At 45.3% G+C, this 18,049-nt stretch overlaps 1 protein-coding gene and 1 long non-coding RNA gene across 18 annotated transcripts in view; one reads left to right on the forward strand and one right to left on the reverse strand.

Moving 5' to 3' along the window:
• The window catches only part of PTPRF (protein tyrosine phosphatase receptor type F), a 1,035,200-nt gene extending 1,031,065 nt beyond the window's left edge, over nt 1-4,135 (forward strand). For all 17 annotated transcript variants that reach the window (XM_077275903.1, XM_077275904.1, XM_077275915.1 and 14 more), the window contains 6 exons: nt 200-378; nt 551-677; nt 935-1,060; nt 1,153-1,307; nt 1,977-2,112; nt 2,700-4,135. In XM_077275903.1, coding sequence (XP_077132018.1) covers nt 200-378; nt 551-677; nt 935-1,060; nt 1,153-1,307; nt 1,977-2,112; nt 2,700-2,768 — 792 coding nt within the window. In that variant the 3' untranslated portion in view covers nt 2,769-4,135. The remainder of the gene's footprint in view (nt 1-199; nt 379-550; nt 678-934; nt 1,061-1,152; nt 1,308-1,976; nt 2,113-2,699) is intronic.
• Nucleotides 4,136-5,399: 1,264 nt separating this feature from the next.
• Nucleotides 5,400-18,049, reverse strand: part of LOC143787306 (uncharacterized) — a 62,711-nt gene continuing 50,061 nt past the window's right edge. The window contains exon 3 of the long non-coding RNA XR_013218320.1: nt 5,400-6,437. This is a non-coding gene — a long non-coding RNA (uncharacterized LOC143787306). The remainder of the gene's footprint in view (nt 6,438-18,049) is intronic.

Below are 18,049 nucleotides of genomic sequence, written 5' to 3' on the forward strand. Positions count from 1 at the left end.
GTCAGATGAAACCTCACAGGCGACAAGGCCATTGTCTTCTGTCCCATGTAGCAACACAGCAGGGGGCAATAATAGTTCTGTAGAGTTTTCCTATAAGTTTGCATGTATAACAATTTTACTGTATCCCTCCCCTTTTTCTAATGGTTTGCTAACTATACAAATACTGTTCAGTTGGTTAAATAATATTATTTTTTTTAAGCTTTTGGCTAACTCGAAGGCTCACACCTCCCGATTTATCAGTGCCAACCTACCATGCAACAAGTTTAAGAATCGGCTGGTGAATATAATGCCATACGAGATGAGTCGTGTCTGTCTTCAGCCAATACGTGGAGTTGAGGGGTCAGACTACATTAACGCCAGCTTCATTGACGGCTACAGGTAATATATATATATATATATATGTGGGTATTTAACTTAAATAGATGCAGCTCATTCACTGCTCATAAAACAGAAATGTCCTTGATCTCCGCATAATGGCCACAGCTGTCGGGTCTGGTGGACATACGCTGACTCTCAGCCTCATCTGTTATTTCTGTACAATGTTTTGCAGGCAACAGAAAGGGTACATTGCTACTCAGGGACCCCTGGCAGAGACCACTGAGGATTTCTGGCGCATGCTGTGGGAGCATAATTCTACTATTGTGGTGATGCTGACGAAGCTGCGTGAGATGGGCCGGGTAAGAAACAGCTTTGATAGATCCAAGGGGAACTGAAATGAGGTTAAAGTTAATATGAAATAAGGAGGATCTGAATTGGCCTTAGGACTTTGCTGCTTTTCCTGAAACATTACTTAGGTAAATGTTTCCTGATTTCAGTCTCTCATCACTTGTTTGTTCTCATCTGTACATTTTTATGATTGTCTTGCTATTTGTGGGGATATTGAATAAGCCTTAAAATTCCACATGACTGCATACATATATATTACGCTCTGCAGGAGAAGTGTCATCAGTACTGGCCTGCAGAACGCTCTGCGCGGTACCAGTATTTCGTGGTGGACCCCATGGCTGAATATAACATGCCTCAGTACATCCTGCGTGAGTTCAAAGTGACAGATGCAAGGGTGAGGCTCATAATTATTAACAGAAAAGTGGGTAACTACCAAGTTAGTATTTAAAAAATAAAACTTATTTACTTACTGTTCTCGGACTTTAGGATGGACAGTCTCGGACAATCAGACAGTTTCAGTTCACAGACTGGCCCGAGCAAGGAGTGCCAAAAACAGGAGAAGGCTTCATCGACTTTATTGGACAAGTACACAAGACCAAGGAGCAGTTTGGACAGGATGGACCGATAACTGTTCACTGCAGGTACATATATTCTGGATTTCAGGTACATTATATTTTCATACAAGAAGCGCACCACCACCACATGTACTCAGCCTGGTTAGTAGCTGTAAATCATTCAGCTGATGCGATGAAAACTAAACCTCCGAGCAGTCATAAATACTCGGAGGTCACCCCAGCGTGCTCGGGGGGAAAACCCGAGCAACGAGTACACTCGATCATCACTAGTCCTAATAGTTAGGGTGTGCTCATATATAGTGGATATGCTGTGGCTTTACTGTCCGGAAATTCCAGTGTAGTATGGTGGCAGAATTATGGATGAGATTTTATTAAATGTCATCCACAGTCGCCCACAGCTCACACGTGGAGACTGTCAATTTCTCTCCGCAAAAGAAATTTCACCCATACGGTGTATTGGACGCTGTGAATCCGCATGGTTCAGTGACCACCTGCAGATTCACCTGCGTTCAATAGACGGCAGGGCTTTGGACACAGCAAACATAAGCTGCGTCTAAAGAGCTGCCAGTTCCAGATCATGTGCACATACCCTCAGTGGATTTGCATTACAGATATTACCAACTTCAAATTAGATAAATATAAATTAAATCTACAGTAAATCCACAGCAAAATCAGAAAGTTATAATTAGACGGTGTTATCCTAAAGGGAGTATTAACATGCAGTGTCTATGACAGTGCCGGCGTGGGCCGAACTGGAGTCTTCATCACACTCAGCATTGTCCTGGAGCGGATGAGGTACGAAGGAGTGGTGGATATGTTCCAGACTGTGAAGACTCTAAGAACACAACGACCGGCTATGGTACAGACAGAGGTGAGGAACTGCTCCTATTAATGACTGTATTTTTAGAGTTTCATCTTTATTCTGGACCAATACATATCTCCCAGTTTTAACCTTACATAAGTGAGGCTATTGGATTATACCTGGTTTGGGTCCTGCTGTCCACTGTTTTTTAGCCATTGAAGATCATTTTACTCACGATTAAAATAAAAATAAAAAAAAAATCTTCCTAAATGACGTATAATAGGACATATAGATAAAGATTGTGTCAAATATGTAACAAAGCCAGCCCATGTGCGATTGTGCACAGAATTGATGGAGACAGTCAGTGAGATGATGGGTATTTGTATTAGACATATTTTTTTCATTTGTATTATGGCTGAAATACAGTCAGTGAGATGATGGGTATTTGTATTAGACATATTTTTTTCATTTGTGTTATGGCTGAAATTCTTGACCCAATTGTGTGTCTTGTGACCCATATAAATAGCACCATGGACATATATGATGCTGTTCATTCAGATCAGAAAACCTGCTGGTTTTGCAGCTCAAGCATGGTCCAGAAAACGCTGCCATATGCCTGTGTGAATCTTTTCTGAATCTTCTCTCTTTCTCCACAGGACCAGTATCAGCTGTGTTACAGAGCCGCATTGGAGTACCTAGGCAGCTTTGACCACTATGCAACATAACTACCGCTTACCCACTGGCCGAGCTGGGAGTAATATGCGTCCAGGGACTATGGCATTGGACTCGTCACGCTGTGTCGAGCCCTCCTTCTCCAGACGCTGTTCCCACCTCATCATGAGATAATGCAAAGCTTTTGCAAGACTTGCTTGGGATTTCAGCACAATTCATTCCTTGTTCCCTTCCATACAGGTCTTGCTTCTCTGGTCCCATCTATGGCACACAGGAAAATAAATAATTTGTTTTTCTATTATTTTTAATCACTTTTTTTAGAGTACTTTTCTTATTTTAAGTCTGGTGTTCCTGTAGGGAAGCCATTTTTTCAGTTTATTTTATTATTATTATAATTTTTTTATTCTTTAAAATAATGGTAGCGCTAAGGGAAATGATTCCTTTAAAGAAAATGTCATTCCGACTGCAGGAACTTCAGTGCTGTGTGCCGAGCTCCCGGAGAAGAGGGGATAGGTCCTTGATGACTCAATAAGCACATTCTAATTATTACTACAGCGGCCTGGGAGATGATCGAGCACTCACAGAAAAGCTGACAAGCCCATGGATACACTGAAGAATTAAGCAGATTATCCCAAATGAAGAAATTACCTAGGGTGACTGGTTTGTGGACCGGTGTACTTGATGTTTCTCATCTCATCTGAAGTGTAATTGCACAGGAGCCGATGAAAATCTACAGCGCATAATCACTGACTTTAGCACAAGGGTTGGACAATGAGGGACCAAGTTAAATCGACATTGCCCAGTTCTTTAGATTTTTACATTATATATTCAACTTTTTTTCTTTTTTTTGAGCCAGCATCCATTTGGCACAGCTCGCCTGGTGCGAGAGACGGGTAGAAGAGGTGCGGTGGTACCAGAGGTTGCTGAATAAAACAGTATATATTTGTTCAAAGATGTAGGATGACCTGAAGGATATATTTTCTTTTACTGAGTTATTAGTTTTTAGGTGAATCTCAGAAGGGTGCCACATAACGATTAGCTTCTGGCTAGAACATGATAACATTTTTGTTATAATGTGCAGCGTTTCAGAACTTCTACTAAACATGTCCCAGAAAAAAAGTAAAAGAAAAAAAAAAAGTGTACTTATGAATGGTACTCTGTATTACTACAAGTTATAACTGAGAGGCTGATGAAAGAAATAAAGGTGGTGGAGAACCCTTAAAATTGTATTACACAATGTATTTAGCTGGGAACCGATGTGACCGTTGTCTTTCTAATGTTGGATAAGGAAATCATTTTTACCTTGTGTATACATTAGTGCTGTTAGGAGTTTGCTCCGTTGTATACAGTATGTTTTCTATTTGTTAATAAAAATGAGAAAAAAAAGCTATATTAAAAAAAAAATACAACATAAAACTCAGCCTACTAATAACAGCATCTTTACCGAAGAAAAGAAAAAAAATCTCAATGTTAATAAATTTGAATAATCGGGTTTCATACAACTTTGTGCAACGTGTTTGGTGTCTGCAGTTTGAGTGGAAGAATTGGTGCATCTGTAACCAGCAGCGTGCACCATCTACAAGGCTTCACATAAGATTCAGTTATCCATACAATGGTGCGGTTTGGTAACAAGACAAGGCTCGAGAAAATCACTGGTGTTGATGAATTAACGGTCTTGATAAGGGGGAATGGTGGCGTCAGATGCTCCTGGTTCATAAAGAGGTGCGTGCCTCTTCATGAATCTGGAGTGTCTGACGAGTGGTGCTAGCCACGCCAGAAATCTTACTCCAGACTGGTCATGAATTAGATGAACTGTGGCATCATGCCCCCGTCCCACCCCAGCGCTGTCCAAATTTTGTGACTTTTCAAAACTTTTACGCCACTTTTTGGCATAAAAGCTTTGATTAATCAGGGTCACTGTTTCCCCAATCAAAATCTTAGTGGGTTCCCTGAAAACTTCTAAACTGTGTGACTGAAATTCTTAGCAAGAACCTGCCATCAGATTAATGATACCCAAACCACACAAATCAGACACTGACTGCACAATTGCAGCTGGGTAAAAGCCAACCAGGGATTATGGCCATTTGGAGGGGGTTAAAGTTACTTTCCTACTTTTACCAGTTTTGACCCTTTTGAAGCAAAATGTTGCGTGTTTTGCAAAAATGTTGGAACGTTTGTGGGTGGTGGATGACAAGGTGCAATCAGGCATGCATAAAATCACTCTGGGGGGAGCTTGAAAAAAACATTTGTTCAAATTTTTTTTACTTTTTTTTTTTTTAAAGTTGCAGTTCATCCAAAACCATCTTCAATCCCTGCTGTCAATCACAAACATGAAAACACGCAAAGCAAGCACATAAAATAGACTTAACAAAAAGATGCAAATTAATAGAATAAGGTGAAAATGATCAACACCAAAAAGAAGGCAAAAAAGGCATTAATCGATCACATGCCTTTTTCTCCAAATCTCTTCATCTTCCTGTGTGTATAGGTGAAGAATGAAGCAACAATCCAATTAATACAGCCATTGCAATATGTTGGTTACATTTCAGTGCAGTCTTCGTTAAAGGAGTTATCCAAGACTTTTATCTTTGCTATGGGGCTAAGAATGAACAGGCAGATCGTTGCTAACTACCTGCCTATACTGCATGGGGAATTGTCTCTTTCGATGGGGCATCTCTGCAGATGTTATGCTCATTGACAACCGGCTCCCCACAGTTAGGCAGCCAGCTGACAGTCAGCATGACATCAGCAGAGCGAAAGAGAAGACGCTGCTCTATAAACGTGATGTCAGCGAAGGCTGCAGAATTGCTGGCAGCAGCTGTCCATGACTGCTCTGACTCAGCAGAGATCGACACTGAGAAGAACAAGCAAGTCGTTATACATGGACAGCCTATTAGTTCTTAGCCCCATGCACAAAAATAATAAAAGATCGGGACTATGGTCTACCAGACTGCATACAGCCAATTTCTTTATAGGAAGGCTAGGAGTGCTATTAATTTTATCCTACACACACACACAGTAAGAGCCAAATGGAGGGGGACAGAGAGAAATCGTCCAGGGACTGCATTGGACTAGTCAGAGGAGACCCACAGGCCACGATTCATCAAGGAGTTTTAGCCAGAAAACTGGTGTAAACAAAAAAAAAATTTAAAAAATATCCACATTTTGAGATGTTTGTTTTTTTTAACACCAGTTTTGCCCATTTCCCCCAAATTGGGCGGCTTGGGGACGGAGTTCCACAGCTCGTCTGATTCATGATGCTGCAACATGCCTTACATCAGACTGAAGTGATTCGTGGAGATGTGCACATCATTTTGTCAGATACTCAAGATTCTATTAAGAGGTGAGAGCCTTGGTAAACGGGTTATCCAGGAATAGTTTATATTTCTACTATGGGCCCAAGATCTAACATGCAGATACTTGCTAACTTACCTGCCTGTTCTAGTCAGCGCCGGCTCAGAGCACTCACGGAGCGTTCTTGCTGGCAATTCTTCTGATTCACGTCAACAGAGCAGCTGATCCTCTTCCGGGCTGCTCTGTTCAACGTCATATCGATTGACAGCTAGATCCCCGCTGCTTGTCAATCAGCATAACATCGGCAGTCAGTCCCCATTCATAAAACAGCAGAAGAGAAGCAACTGCTTTGTGAACATTACGTCACTGGAAGCTGCAGAATCTCTGTAAGCTGGCAAAGAAAGGCGATGGCAGAACAGGCCGGTAGCCTATTGTAAAAAATAAAAAAAATTAGCCCCAGACAACCCCTTTAGTGAAACTGCCGTGTCTAAAAAGTTGGAGACTATGGCCCCAATTTATCAAGTAAGTTAAAACATACCTGGCTGCAATTATGTAACCAGTGTCTGATTCATGTTGCCTATGGTTCACCTAATGGCAGCTTCCCTGTAAAATCCTATTTTCTACAGTGGGTACGGAAAGTATTCGGACCCCTTTACATTTTTCACTTTGTTTCATTGCAGCCATTTAGTAAATTCAAAAAGAGGGATTTTTGGATCTTACCGTAAAATCTTTCTAGGAGCCTTCATTGGGGGACACAGGTAACCACGGGTGTATGCTGCTGGACATCGCTAGGAGGCTGACACTATGCAAATAAAGAAAAATAACTCCTCCCCGGCAGTATACACCCTCCGACAGGCACCAGGCAACTCGGTGCAAAAGCAGTAGTAGGAACAAGTATAAACAACTTAACCTATGTACCAACCCACAACAACGGCACGTTGGCCAATACGGTACAACATAAAGGGAGGGTGCTGTGTCCCCCAATGAAGGCTCCAAGAAAGAGATTTTACGGTAAGAACCAAAAAACCCTCTTTCTTTCTCGCTTCATTGGGGGAAAACAGGTAACCATGGGACGTCCAAAAGCAGTCCCCAGGGCGGGATAATAAGAATAGACAACTAGGTCGGCCGGTTACTAAACCGCCACCTGCAGTATCTTCCTACCCAGGCCTGCATCCGCAGAAGCCCGAGTGTGCACCTTGTAGAATTACACAAAGGTGTGGATGGACGACCAAGTTGCTGTCTTACAAACCTGCGAGGCCGTAGCTTGGTGACGAACTGCCCAAGAAGCTCCCACAGCCCGGGTAGAGTGAGCTCTCACCCCCGGGGGAGGCTGTTTGTCTTGAGCACGGTATGCCTCCAGGACCGCTGAACGGATCCATCGAGCAATTGTGGACTTAGAGGCGGGGAGCCCCTTCTGACGACCTTCCGAGACGACAAACAGAGGGTCGGACTGACGAAAAGGAGCAGTTCTGGCAAGGTAAACTCGGATAGCCCTGACCACATCCACATTGTGGAGAGATTTCTCCAAAGGATGAACTGGGAAAGGGCACAAAGAAGGAAGGACGATGTCTTCATTGATGTGAAAAGCCGAAAGCACCTTTGACAAAAAAGAAGGGACAGGCCGAAGGACAACTTTGTCCTGATGAAGGACCAGAAAGGGAGAATGACAGGACAACGCCGGAAACTCTCCTGATCAAGGTGATAGCGACCAAAAAAGCTACTTTCTAGGAAAGAAGCGAAAAAGAGATGTCCCGAATCGGTTCAAAGGCGTACAATGGAGGGCACCGAGCACAAGGTTGAGGTCCCAAGGAGCGACCGGAGGATGGTCAGGAGGTGCAACATGAGCATCCCCCTGAAGGAAGGTTCTCACCTAGGGGAGAGAAGCAATGTCCCTTTGAAAGAGAATTGACAAGGCAGAAACCTGACCCTTTAACGTGCTCTTATCATGGTTTGTATGACACGTTGAGAAAAACCTATGTCCTTCAGGATCGCGGCCTCAACGGCCATTAAATTTAGAGACCGAGAACTCGGGTGGAAGAGGGGACCCTACGATAGAAGATCCGGACGGTCTGGGAGCCTCCAAGGTATGTTCGATAACATGATCACTATCTCCACGTACCAGGCCCTGCGGGGCCAATCTGGAGCTACTAAGAGAATGGGAACCCCCATCTCACTTTATCTTCTTTAGGACCCTTGGAAGTAAGGGAAGGTGCGGGGACAGGTAAGGCATCTGAAACTGGGCCCAAGAGTTCACGAGAGCGTCGCAGCCGACAGCCCTCGGATCCCGGGGTCTGGATAAGTACTGGGGAACCTTTTGGTTTGCTTGGGAGCCATTAAGTGTGACGTCCGACACACCCCACCTTTGGCAAATCTGGTTGAAGACAGCGGGGAGAAGAGCCCACTCGCCTGACATGAGCCCCTGACGGCTGAGAAAGTCAGCTACTTAATTGTCCACCCTCGGATGTAGACAGCTGATATGAAGGGAATGTGGTTCTCTGCCCACCGCAGAATTTTTTGCCACCTCCGTATGACTTGCTTGTTGCGAGTCCCTCCCTGATGGTTTATGTAAGCCACAGCTGTGGGGTTGTCCGACAATGTGGACTGGTTTTCCCGAGAGGAGGGGCTGCCAGCGGAGGAGGCCTAGAAAAATAGCCCTGATTTCCAAGAGATTGATCAGGAGGTGTGCCTCTTGAGTAGTCCAGCGCCCATGGGCTGTGAGGTGGAGATAGACTGCACCCCACCCCTGAAGACTGGCATCGGTGGTGATGATCTGCCAGTGGAGGGGGAGAAATGATCTCCCGTGCAGAATGGAAGTGGATAGCGTCCACCAGTGAGAGACTGTCTCACATCTTGAGGGAGGCGAACTGGGCGGTATAAGGAGAGTGGATTCCTGTCCCAAACTGACAGAAGGGCCAGCTGAAGAGGGCGAGAGTGGAACTAAGCATAAGGGACCGCTTCCATGGAAGCGACCATCATGCCCTGAACCCTCATGCCGAGCCGTAGAGGTAGAGGGGTAGGACGCTTTAGGGCTTTGATGTCCCTCCGAAGAGAGAGGAATTTCTTCCTTGGGAGGAAGACCTGAGCTTCAATGGTGTTGAATTCCATGCCCAGGAATGCTAGACGCTTGGTCGGAATCAAGGTGGACTTTTGTTCATTGATTATCCAACCGAGGTGGGTTAACGTGTCCAGAGTGATCTGGAAACAGTGACCGAAGTCGAGGCGAGACGGACCCTTTATGAGGAGATCGTCGAGATAGGGGATTACGAAAATCCCCTTCGACCGAAGGATGGCCATGACCGCCGCCATTACCTTCGTAAAGACTCTGGGGGCGGACGCCAAGCCAAAAAGAAGAGCCGTGAATTGGAAATGTTGGTCCTGGATCGCGAGACGAAGGAACCTCTGATGCTGAACACAAATCGGAATGTGCAGATACGCATCCCGAATATCCACAGAGCACAGAAATTCACCCGGTTCCATGGAGGCAATCACCGAGCGCAAGGACTCCATCTTGAAGTGCCGAATCCGGAGGTGGCGGTTCAACCGTTTGAGCTCCAAAATCGGGCGAAGAGAGCCGTCTTTTTTCGGAACTACAAATAGATTTGAGTAAAAAACAGAAAACCGCTGGTTGGAAGGTACTGGGACAATTACCCCTGAGGCGAGAAGGGAATCGACCGCCTGAAAAAGCCCTGGGACATGGGAGGGCTATTTGGGTGGGCGGGAGAGGAAAAAAACATCTTCCTGGGGACGACGAAAATTCTATTTTGTAACCTGATGTGACAATCTCCCTGACCCAGGCGTCGTCGACCACCGAAAACCAAGGCTCTGTGAACAGAAGAAGCCTGCCTCCCACCCTGGAAAGATTTCCAGGTGGGGGTGACCCGTCATTTGGAAGAAAATCTGTGGTCGCGAGAACTGGAAGAGTTGGAGGAGCGGCCTTTAGCTCTCCAGTGAGGGGTAGGCCTGAAAGAAGGCTTCCTTCGGTCCCTTTGAGTGGAAGACCGGTCATGCTGAGAGGCACCACCTGAGGAGGCGAAGGAGTGAAAGGGGCAAAAGGAATGGGGTCCCTTTCTATTGAAGGGACGCCTAGGCTTAGATTGCGGAAGGGAAGTGCTCTTACCGCCCGTGGCGTCCGAGATCATTTGGTCTAGCTGCGCTCCAAAGAGCCTGGAACCCTGGAAAGGCAAACCTGTGAGAGATTTTTTTGAAGCGGGATCTGCATTCCACGCCTTTAGCCAGAAGACACGGCGAATGGCGACAATATTGCTGTTTGCCCTTGCAGAGCAAGCAGCCGCATCCAGAGAAGCATTCAGAAGGTACTTTCCAGCCAGTGATATCTGATCTGCTAAATCCGCTAGTTCCTGTGCGGGAGCCGAAGCTACAATGCCTCTGCGTAGGGTTTTGGCCCAGGCCGACACCGCTTTCGCCACCCAGGTAGAGGCGAAATTGGGGCAGAGAGAGGTACCAGAAGCTTCAAAAGCTGATTTGGTTAGAGGCTCAATTTGTCTGTCCGTGGGGTACTTTAGAGATGCCGCGGCAGGAATGGACAGCACTGTCTGGGAGGATAATCTAGACACAGGTGGATCTACCTTAGGAGATTCGGACCATTTGCTAACAAGGTCTGCAGCAAACGGGTATAAAATGTCTAAACGTTTCCTCCTGGGAAAACTTTACCAGGGTGTTCCCAGTGTCTAGATTTAGTGTTATCAAATTCCTTATGATTGGGAAAAACTCTAGAAGGATGCTTCATCCGTTTGAAAGAAATGGAGGTGTCCTCAGAAGCTGCCTCTTCCTCCTTAAGCTCAAGCGTTTGAATAATGGCTGAGATAAGGCTGTCAACCATATCCTGCGTTGCGAAAGTCTGATCTGCATCTGAGTCAGAATCCGACTGAGAGGATACATCTGACCAGAAGTCCGCCTGCGAAGAGGGGCAATGGGTAGAGAGCGGTATTCCGGCTGATGCAGTTGGATCCGGAGAAGTGGATGAAGAACTAGACAGAAAACGCTTTCTGGTTCTTTTCTCCAGTCTGCCCCTGTGAGGGTCTTGGACAGGTATGAGTGAATCGCTGTGAGAAGCATGCGTGGCACTGGTGGCAATAGTCAGCAGTGGAATACGTTCTAGTACCTGAACCAGGGACTGAGACACTTTACGGAGTACGCGATGCACAGGAGGCAGCTGGCCAGGAAAGCGCAGGCTGCGAGCGTCTGCTCGTGCAGAGAACGCGCCAAACAGTGGGGCGTGGCTGCTGAAGAGAAACCAAGCGCCCGATAGGCCGGCAGGGAGAAGGGGGGGTGGCGCGCCGGAGCGCAGCCAATACCAGTTCCGGGCTGCAAGCGAGGTGTGTCCAGAGCTGGGGACGAGGGCGCAGGTGGAAAAAGCGCGCTGCGAGGAAAGAGGCGCAAGATTTAAATAAAAGAGCTCCCAATGGCCCCCGAACCCCCTAGCTCGGTAGCGGAGCACCCGTGCAGCGGCGAGTGCTGTTAAATAATAAGGTTAAGTGCCCCTGCATGGAGATTGTGACGATGCGGGGATAGGGGCTGCTGTTGCTTGAAGATCTTCCTACCTGAAGATGAGGAACGCATCAGGATCCCTTGATGGCAGAAAGGGTCCTGGGAGATGTGGTCCTCCTTCCCGCGCTATATCAACCGGCGCAGAAGACTGCGTCAACCCCTTAAAAGGGGGGAGGTCACCGCAGGTGACCACCGTCTTCCTCTCAGCCCACTCCGAGGAGAGGGGGAAAAAAGGCAAGGACTGGCCACCGAAAGTCAACATGAACACCCCAGGGTGACATGAAACAAAGTCCTGCCCAGCAGATCCGAGAGGGTGCGATGTGGGTGATACCACTCTGCTCTCTCGGTCGCTTAATGCGGGGAATCAGGGTGAGAAGAACTGCACCCTGTAACCCCCAGAAGTGTATCTGAAACGAAAGGGAAAAAGATTAATAAACACACATAATCCCTGAAAGAAAAAGAAATGCGGATCTGGTGTTAGATCCAGGTCCGCCTCCTACAGACACTAAGCAAAAACTGAGTTGCCTGGTGCCTGTCGGAGGGTGTATACCAGGGCCGGACTGGCCATCGGGCACTTCTGGCAAATGCCAGAAGGGCCGGTGCCAGTAGTGGGCCGCTGCACTCTCCCCCCTCCCCCTGCCAGTGCCGCCGCCAGTGCCGCATTCAAGTATACCGGCGTCTTTGACGCCGGTATAGTTCAATGCAATGATGGAGGAGAGAGCGTCTGCTGACGCTCCCTCTCCCATCATTCCCCGCTCTGCCTCAGACACTGCGGGTGCGCGATGATGTCATATGTGTCCCGGGCAGACTGCAGCCGCCGAGACAGGAGCAGGGAACAGTGCGGGCAAGAAAGGTGAGGAGTGTTTTTTTTTGTTTTTTTTTAACCGGGCTGTGGGGCCATTATCGGGGGGGGGGGGGGGGAAGAGATGAGACGTGGGCTGTGCTGTATATACCACGGTGCGGGCTGTGCTGTATATACCACTGTGTGGGCTGTGCTGTATACTACGCGGGCTGTGCTGTATACTACTATGCGGGCTGTGCTGTATACTGCTACGCGGGCTGTGCTATATTATGCAGGCTGTGCTATATACTATGCAAGTTGTGCTATATACTATGCGGGCTTTGATATATACTATGGGGGGTATATTATATTCTATGGGGGAGGCCGTGTTATATACTATGTGGCTGTGTTATATACTATTGCGGGGGTATATTATATTCTATGGGGGAGGCTGTCATATACTATGGGGGGCTGCATTATATTCTATGGGGGGGCTACATTATATATTATGGAGCGGTGGGCTGTATTATATTCTATGGGGGGCTGTATTAGATTTTATGAGGGATGATTGCATCATACTCTTTGATGGGGCTGCATTATATACTATGGGGAGGTGGGCTGTATTCTATTCTATTCGGGGCTACATTATATTCTATGGGGAGCAGTATTATATTTATATTCTATGAGGGGTGATTGCATCATACTCTATGGGGGGGCTGCATTATACTATATGTGGGCTGCATTATACTGTATTGAGGACTATGGGGAATACGTTATACTATATGAAGAACTATGGGGTGCATTTATACTATGGGAAGTGAATTGTACTACATGGATGACTATGGCGGTGCATTATACTATATGGAGCACTATGAGGAGTGTATTAATCTATATGGAGGACTGAGCAGTGTATTTTAATATATGGAGTACTATAGGGAGTGTATTATACTATATGGAGGACTGTGGTGCACATTATAATATATGGAGGACTATGGGGTGTATTTTACTAAACAAGTAAAATGCTGCATATTCAGATTGTTTTTGCTGGAACAAAAATCCTTGTTCTCAGCAGCACATCGCCGGTGTAAACTGTAGATGTGCTGCTAACATGATCCTGTATGGTGATCTGTTAGTGATCTGTTAGTGATCGTTCTGTCCCATCATTATTCCTCAGCTGGTGGAAAGAGGCCAGGAAACAAGCGTTGAACAACTTCAGTATTGTCGATCAAACTCATTTAGCGGCCTGAACTCAGCGCTTGTAAACCGAAATGCTTTTGTGTGATGTACAGTATGTTAGCATTTGGGGTCACATTTTAAACTTTGCCTAGAGCCCCACTTTGCCTAAAACCGGCCCTGCCTACAAGTGTACAAAGATATTATACAGTCACCATGTGACAAGTGGGCCTGTGTAACTTCAAATGCCAGGGCTGAATCATAGTCCCAGTCTGGCCCTGGTGTATACTGCCGGGGAGGAGTTACTTTTCTTTATTTGCATAGTGTCAGCCTCCTAGAAACAGCAGCATACACCCATGGTTACCTGTGTCCCCCAATGAAGCGAGAAAGAAAAGTTCATTTTTTCTCATTAATGTACACTCTGCACCCCATGTTGAGTGAAAAATACAGAAATGAAGAAATTTTTGCTAATTTATTACAAAAGAAAAACTGAAATATCACGTGGTCATAAGTATTCAGACCCTTTGCTCAGAATTGAATAGAAGTACCCTTTTGAGCTAGTACAGCCAGGAGTCTTCTTGGTAATGATGTAACTAGTTTTTCACACCTGGATTTGGGGATTCTTCCTTGCAGATCCTCTCCAGTTCCGTCAGGTTGGATGGTGAACGTTGGTGGACGCCATTTTCAGGTCTCTCCAGAGATGCTCAATTGACTTTAGGTCAGGGCTCTGGCTGTGCCAGTCAAGAACAGTCACAGAGTTGTTCTGATGCCTTTGGTATTTTAGCTGTGTGCTTAGGGTCATTGTCTTGTTTGATGGTGAACCTTCGGCCAAGTTTGAGGTGCAGAGTAGGGTTCGAGCGAAACGGATCGGTCATTTTCATAAGTCGACGATTTTTGGCAAAGTCGGCGTCTCATGAAACCCGACCCGATCCCTGTGTGGGGTCGGCCATGCGGTACGCGATCTTGGCGCCAAAGTCGCGTTTCGTATGATGCGCTTATCGCCATTTTTTCAGCCAATGAAGGAGTGTGGGCAGAGTGATGACATAGGGGTTAGGGGCGTGCACGCCTATCATCATTTCATCGCTTGTGCGCAGTAGGGATTTGCAATGTGTAACACGAGAGAGAGAGAGAGAAAAAAAAAATATATATAATTTTCCCCATTGATGTGCATAGGGTTTCGTGTTCCGGCCGATCCTCGACTTTTCGCAGTAATCGGCCGATTTCGCCCGACTCGACTTTTCAAAAAGTCGGGTTTCGCGAAACATGACTCGACCCTAAAAAATTCAAAGTCGCTCAACCCTAGTCCAGAGCACTCTGGAAGAGGTTTTCATCCAGGATATCTCTGTACTTGTCGCATTCATGTTTCCTTTAATGACAACCAACTACTGGTCCAGTCCCTGCAGCTGAAAAACACCCCATAGCTAGTGATGAGCGAGTGTACGCGTTGCTCGGGTGGTCTCCGAGTATTTGTTAGTGTTCGGAGATTAAGTTTTCATTGCTGCAGTTGAATGATTTACAGCTATTAGCCAGCTTGATTACATGTGGGGATTCCCTAGCAACCAGGCAACCCCCACATGTACTCAGCCTGGCTAATAGCTGTAAAAACTTAATCTCCGAACACTAACAAATACTCGGAGATCACACAAGCTTGCTCGGGAAAACCCGAGCAACGAGTATACTCGCTCATCACTACCGGTAGCATGATGCCACCACCATGTTTCACTGTTGGGATTGTATTGAGCAGGTGATGAGCAGTGCCTGGTTTTCTCCACACATAGTTCAAAGCAGTATCACCAAAAAGGTCTATCTTCGGCTCATCAGACCAGAGAATCTTATTTCTTATAGTCTGGGAGTCCATCATGTGTTTTTTAGCAAACTCTATGCGGGCTTTCATATGTCTTGTACTGAGGAGAGGCTTCTGTTGGGCCACTCTGCCATAAAGGCCCAACTGGTGGAGGGCTGCAGTGATAGTTGACTTTGTGGAACTTTCTCCCATCTCCCTACTGCATGGAGCTCAGCCACAGTGATCTTAGTAACATAGTTATTAAGGTTGAAGGAAGACTTTAAGTCCATCTAGTTCAACCCATAGCCTAACCTAACATGCCCTAACATGTTGATCCAGAGGAAGGCAAAAAAAAAACATGTGGCAAAAAGTAAGCTCCACATTGGGGAAAAAAATTCCTTCCTGACTCCACATATGGCAATCAGACTAGTTCCCTGGATCAACGCCCTATCAAGGAATCTAATATATATAACCTGTAACATTCTACTTTTCAAGAAAGGCATCCAGTCCCCTCTTAAATTTAAGTAATGAATCGCTCATTACAACATCATACGGCAGAGTGTTCCATAGTCTCACTGCTCTTACAGTAAAGAATCCGCGTCTGTTATTATGCTTAAACCTTCTTTCCTCCAGACGTAGAGGATGCCCCCTTGTCCCTGTCACAGGTCTATGATTAAAAAAAAATCATCAGAAAGGTCTTTGTACTGTCCCCTCATATATTTATACAGTAACATAAGATCACCCCTTAGCCTTCGTTTTTCCAAACTAAATAGCCCCAAGTGTAATAACCTATCTTGGTATTGCAGACCCCCCAGTCCTCTAATAACCTTGGTCGCTCTTCTCTGCACCCGCTCCAGTTCAGCTATGTCTTTCTTATACACCGGAGACCAGAACTGTGCACAGTATTCTAAGTGTGGTCGAAACAGTGACTTGTATAGAGGTAAAATTATGTTCTCCTCATGAGCATCTATGCCTCTTTTAATGCATCCCATTATTTTATTTGCCTTTGTAGCAGCTGCCTGACACTGGCCACTAAATGTGAGTTTGTCATCCACCCATACACCCAGGTCTTTTTCATTGACGGTTTTGCTCAGAGTTTTAGAATTAAGCACATAGTTATACATCTTATTCCTTCTACCCAAGTGCATGACCTTACATTTATCCCCATTAAAGCTCATTTGCCATTTGTCAGCCCAAGCTTCTAGTTTACATAAATCATCCTGTAATATAAAATTGTCCTCCTCTGTATTGATTACCCTGCAGAGTTTAGTGTCATCTGCAAATATTGAAATTCTGCTCTGAATGCCCCCTACAAGTTCATTAATAAATATGTTAAAAAGAAGAGTGCCCAATACTGACCACTGTGGTACCCCACTGCTAACCGCGACCCAGTCCGAGTGTGCTCCATTAATAACCACCCTTTGTTAACTATCCCTGAGCCAGCTCTTAACCCACTTACACATATTTTCCCCTATCCCCATTATTCTCATTTTATGTATCAACCTTTTGTGTGGCACCATATCAAAAGCTTTTGAAAAGTCCATATACACTACGTCCACTGCGTTCCCTTGGTCCAGTCCGAAATTTACCTCTTCATAGAAATTGATCAGATTTGTCTGACATGAACGGTCCCTAGTAAACCCGTGCTGATACTGGGTCATGAGGTTATTCCTCTTCAGATAGTTCAGTATAGCATCCCTTAGAATGCCCTCCAGGATTTTACCCACAGTAGAGGTTAAGCTTACTGGCCTATAATTACCGAGTTCAGTTTTTGTACCCTTTTTGAATATTGGCACCACATTTGCTATACATCAGTCCTGTGGTACAGACCCTGCTATTATGGAGTCTTTAACTATGAAAAATAATGGTCTATCAATGACTGTACTTAGTTCCTGCAGTACTCGGGGGTGTATCCCATCCGGGCACGGAGATTTGTCAATTTTAGTGATTTTTAGACGCCAACGTACTTCCTGCTGGGTTAAGCAGGTCACACTTAATGGGGAATTTTTATCACTAGTCATATTGGCTGCCATGGAATTTTCTTGTGAAAATACTGATGAAAAAAAGTCATTAAGCATATTGGCTTTTTCCTCATCGTCATCCACCATTTCACCCAGACTATTTTTAAGGGGGCCAACACTATCATTTTTTAGTTTCTTACTATTTACACAGTTAAAGAATATTTTGGGATTATTTTTACTCTCTCTGGCAATGAGTCTCTCTGTCTTAATTTTTGCTGCCTTAATTTACTTTTTACAGAATTTATGTAATTTTCTGTATTTATTTAATGCCTCATCACTACCTACTTCCTTTAATTATCTAAATGCTTTCTTTTTGTTACTTATTGCGCCCCTTACAGCTCTATTTAGCCATATTGGTTTCTTCCTATTTCTAGTATGTTTATTCCCATACGGTATATACTGTGCCCAGGTCTTATCCAGGATGCTAATAAACATCTCCTATTTTCTTTGTGTATTTTTGTGTCTCAGGATATCGTCCCAGTTAATTGCTCCAAGATCATCTCTAATCCGTTGGAAATTTGCCCTCCTGAAGTTTAGTGTCCTTGTCACCCCCCTACTACCCATCTTATTAAAGGATACATGAAAACTTATTATTTTGTGATCACTATTCCCCAAGTGACCCCCAACCCTTATATTTGATATGCGGTCTGGCCTGTTGGTTAATATTAGGTCTAGCAGTGCCCCCCTTCTTGTTGGGTCCTGAACCAGTTGTGAAAGGTAATTGTCTCTCATAGTTGTCAAAAACCGATTACCTTTACTGGAACTGCAGGTTTC

This window comes from Ranitomeya variabilis, chromosome 8 (genome assembly GCF_051348905.1).
Source record: "Ranitomeya variabilis isolate aRanVar5 chromosome 8, aRanVar5.hap1, whole genome shotgun sequence".
Taxonomy (NCBI): domain Eukaryota; kingdom Metazoa; phylum Chordata; class Amphibia; order Anura; family Dendrobatidae; genus Ranitomeya; species Ranitomeya variabilis.